Source organism: Magallana gigas, chromosome 5 (assembly GCF_963853765.1).
Source record: "Magallana gigas chromosome 5, xbMagGiga1.1, whole genome shotgun sequence".
NCBI lineage: Eukaryota > Metazoa > Mollusca > Bivalvia > Ostreida > Ostreidae > Magallana > Magallana gigas.
This window is the reverse complement of record NC_088857.1, coordinates 9,493,520-9,498,304: the sequence shown is the minus strand read 5'-3', so window position 1 is coordinate 9,498,304 and position 4,785 is coordinate 9,493,520. Positions and strand designations below refer to the sequence as shown.

The 4,785-nt window shown below is 32.4% G+C and overlaps 1 protein-coding gene across 1 annotated transcript; it reads right to left on the bottom strand.

Annotated features, from left to right (window-relative positions):
• Nucleotides 1–659: 659 nt before the first annotated feature.
• Nucleotides 660–3,927, bottom strand: LOC105348658 (ubiquitin-conjugating enzyme E2 Z). Its single transcript, XM_011458195.4, has 7 exons — nucleotides 3,741–3,927; nucleotides 3,378–3,450; nucleotides 2,626–2,813; nucleotides 2,406–2,517; nucleotides 1,731–1,843; nucleotides 1,401–1,491; nucleotides 660–1,032 (listed from the first exon to the last, which is right to left on the bottom strand). The coding sequence occupies exons 1-7, from the start codon at nucleotides 3,899–3,901 to the stop codon at nucleotides 802–804; spliced, it is 969 nt and encodes a 322-aa protein (XP_011456497.3). The 5' UTR covers nucleotides 3,902–3,927; the 3' UTR covers nucleotides 660–801.
• Between the last annotated feature and the right edge of the window lie 858 nt (nucleotides 3,928–4,785).

Genomic DNA, 4,785 nt, shown 5'->3' with positions numbered 1-4,785 from the left:
CACATGTATTGCAATCTTAGCTTTATTACATATCAAAATTAATGGTGCTTAAAGCTAACATAGGAATTATCTATTTAACACATACACAGTAACATAACACAAGAATCTAGAAATAAAATCTCCTTAGTGCAAAAACAAAGCAGTCCACATTGGGGAACCATTTTGTTACTTTAAAATGAATTCTAGACCCAGCTGTCTAAATGGCAGCTAATTACGCATTTCTGGGATTGTGATCACAGAAGGAAAAGCCAAAATTTGTGAAGGTCATTCTAAGATGAAGAATATAGGAAAGATGAATATCCATTTGTATGTACTCATATGGAGTTGGATACATTTTCAGATATGACACATATTTAGGTTTTACCCTTTATGTATATTGCTTATTGTTGCCAAGTGTTGACAGGAAAGCTGTGACTGAGTTATACAAATGTAGTTGATAACTGGTTCTTGTACTTAATACAGATACTTATGACATTAACATTTAAACTGTCTGACAGTTGACTTTTTATTAATTATAGAAGTGTCATTCTACGGTATTAAAACAAAGAAATACATTTTTTAAGTTTTGTGTACAGAATTGTTCCCTTAAAACATATAGTTTACATCTGAAAGACAGACGTATAAGGTAATCATGTTCTGGAATTCACAAGGTAATTCCTCTCATTTTCTACCATTTAGTGTATGTTCTTATCACAGTGCCAGAGTGGCAGTCTGTTCCTTGAAAATTACATTGAACATAAGTGTGCAAACACTGGACCTAAAATTATCACAGAGTTTGTTGCATCAACATTTGAATGTGCATCAGCTGATGGCCTTGACATTTTCAGTGTCCTTGGCCTCTGTGACCCCAGCAGTGTCCCTCTCTGTATTCTCTGTAATGTCACCGGTCTTCTCATTTGTCTCCATCTCCGACTCCTCAGATGAATCATCACTTGATGGCACCTGTTTTTCATCTAATCGTCTCTTTATTTCATCCAGCCTTTTTTCAATGGATTCATAATTAAAACAGCCTCTCTTTTCCCCAAATGGATCCTTTAAAATATCATATAAAATGGAAAGCTTTTTTTTATTACATGTACTTAGAATTTAAAATGATAATTTAGAGCAAAATACACTCTTAACACACAAAAGAATATACCGATAGTACTTCATCAAAAGTCAACAAAAGTGTTATGACCTTTAATTTGCACTCTCTTTTATAACACAGATTAAAAAAGAATACCTTAAAATAACCTAAAATTCCAATATAATTTAATTGTTTTTTTTTTTCTAAACTAAGTGTCAAATTTGTCTCCCAGAACAAATGTACTTTTATCAATTTCTCTCAGACATTATTCATGTATAAACTATTTCAATTCCTATATTGTTATCTACTTTAGGTACAACACAACTGAACAGACCTGCATTGTTTGACCCTGTAGGTGTCTCTTTGAGGAACACACAGATTTATAGTAGTCATAATACTCCAGAAACGAGGTCTCCATAACCTCTCTGAAAAAAAAAACCCCAACAAATAAACATGGCATTACAAAATTCTAAATAAAAATTCAACAGCAAGTTAATCTATGAAAAGCTAGACAATTATCTTCACATAATCAGTATGTATGACACATTAAAACTAATCTCAAGGCTTGGAAAGCTGCATAAATCACAAAGGAGGAGTTATGCAGGAGAAAATCTTTTTGATATTCAGAAGATAACAATCTTGCAAAATAGACAAGATCCATAACCTCAGTGTATCTGGACAACTGCACCCTCCACCCAACATATCACAGACGGCCACCCTCAGGGTTTCATGTTGAATAATCTCATTGTATAGTTTCACATCCCCAGCCATCCTTTCCTATAACAAAACGATTGAATCATTGCATTGTGATGAAAAATCTGCTACTTGCACTGTTGGTGTACCATATGTGCAAACCATTGAAAATGCATACAAATATTCAATCACTGTTGTTTTGTCTTGAAATGAACCTCTAAGGAAGTAATGTTACCAGTGTATTACATTGGCATGATATTTGACAAGATACACAATTTGCCATACAATTCAACAATAAAAATAGGGGAAAATGCTCTCTCTCTCTCTTACATGTACATGATTTTATATTTATTTATTTGAAGAAAATAATAATTTTTTTGAAAGAAACATCCCTAAAATAAATCCAAAGAAAAAATGCCTACATAAAAAAATTCAGTCATATGATGACACTTTCCAGCACTGTACAAGATTTCCATTGAAGGAATTGATCGCATTTTGACCTATGTCTGATACATGACAGCAATAAGTGTCAATTTGATCAAAATCAGATCCTCAGTGCTCCTGTTTATATGATATAGCGACATATCATATAAACGGGATCATCAAGAATCTGATTTTAATCAGATTGCAATAATTTTACAGTTACCCTTTCGAAACCTGGTTCATTGTGGTATGGTTTTTCATTCATCAAGGATTGGATTGAGATCAGAACGCTGGAAAGACTCTGAGCTGGGCTCCAGGCAGGCCCTGACCAAGTTCTGTGACAAGGAATGAATAGACTCTGAGCATGTTTAAAAGAAATGTCTATCATTTAATATCAAAGCTATACATGACAGTCACTCTTGAAATTTTTATTTATGACATACCCCAATATGCTGAGGCAGACTTTCCCATTTTTGTACAGATTTGGATTAAATCTGACTTGGTTATCCCCTGTTGTCATGAGCTTCACCCGCGGTGCTCTGATTGGATAATCTGGTGGACAGCGAATCACAAAGTAGAAGAATCCTCCCTCATATGGAGTATCAAATGGTCCCGTTATCAAAGCATGGATCTGGAAATCAATTGCCAATCAGCATACAGCGACTCAAACACATGTATGGTACATGTACTTACATGCATGTAAGTTATAATTCATATTAAAAACAATTCAGGAATTATACGGTCTTCAAATACAAAAAAAATTTCAGAAGTACATGGTTATAAGAATGACGAGGAAAGTTGAATGTTCATACAGTAATTTTTAATATGATACATGTATCAATACATGTACACGTTAACAAGTAAAAACTATACCAGCAAAATATTTCTAAATGCAAAAAACTGGAATATAAATGACAGGGACAAGTCAAGGGTTGTTTATTGATAAGTATACAGTGGTGTACATGTATACTCAAAACAAACAAAAAGGAATAAAATCAAAACAGTTTGAGCAAGCACAAGAAGATGAATCATAGTTTCCCTGACAGCATAAGTAGATGACATGGTGTCTTATTCTTTTTATATACTCAACTTTTCCTCAGTCTACTGTATTTATAAAGTGCATGGAACATAATCAAAATGTAGGTCCTACAAAAGAGAAAAGACTAAAACACAAATGAAAGCAAAAACAACTCACCATTGTCATGTCATCTTTGTGTGGCACAATACACATACATGGAGGGGGTTCGTTGTATATTGACATGATGTCTCTGCAAATACATCAAAGAGTTGTTCATTTTTTTCTTGATTACATACATTATCATTTCAAAACAGTACATCAAAGGAACAAGAAAAGTGCTTCTAGGACAATGATTTCTTATTTACCCATTAAACACATTTTAGATTGTAAAGCGTTTTTATTTTTTAACACTGTGTATCCATCTTTGCTAAAATGTTTGATAAATAAGATGAAGCCCTTTATGGCTCTTATGTCACATTCCACTAAATTGATAAACAAACCCTGTCAAACCCCCTAGTACAGAGTCAGCAGTTTTCCTACCGTTTGATTCTTGTTAAACATTGCGGCGTGACTTTTTCTCTTTCCCAGTCGACAGAGTTTGTTGGATCCCACGAAGAACCAATGTTATTGATCACCTCGTCGATAACAAATCCTAAAGTTTCGTTTCCTTCGTCGTCAGCTTCCTCCATGGAGGCTGCCATATTTAAAGATCTGACTAATTGCACGAAAAACTGTGAGAGGCCGTTTACGAATCCTCAATACACAAATGAAAATGGATTTTGAAATTCGAGAAAATTATATCACATAAAGGTGTGTATTTTTACTTTATTTATCTCAATTTTTACATATGGATAGCGACATAAATAACATATAATCTTAAAAGACAAAAGTACTATAAAAACTAATAGCACCGTGCGACCATGTGGTCATGTGTTTCAGATAGTTTATTTTAGTCACAGTCTTTATGTACATCGGTGATAGAAAATGAATATAATTTTATATTGAAATGTCCCTTTTATTGTAATTCAAGAGAAAAAACTTCCTAAGAAGGTTAAATTATTATACGATACTAAACCTTAAATTATTAGTCATTTATTGTCAACACAAAATGTAAAAAAAAAAAACCCCACACAACTGCAATTAAGGTGTACATGTATATACCGTATTAAGAATGATTTGTTGATTTACTGTAAACTGTAAACAATAATTTACAGCATGTAAATTAAAGCGTTAGCCTTTTAAAAGATAACATATGCTACACAAATGTAAACTATAAATTAAGTAACACATAAAATAACCATTTGCATGTTTATTTTACAAAAATGATCTTCAACTTTAAACTACTTTGTGTAATATTAACGAATTTTAATCAATGTTAAGGTTAATCAATGTACAGTTTACCGTTTGTAAAGAAAACTTTAATAAAGACGAATTTATTTACAAAAATGTGATATAAACACAGTTTTACATTTGAAAAACACAGTTTAAGCACAGATCGAGTGTCTGAATAAAAACTATTTTAAAAATACACGTTTTGTTCGTAAATTTAGACCGCTTTATTTTCAATTATTTAAAATTTGAACAT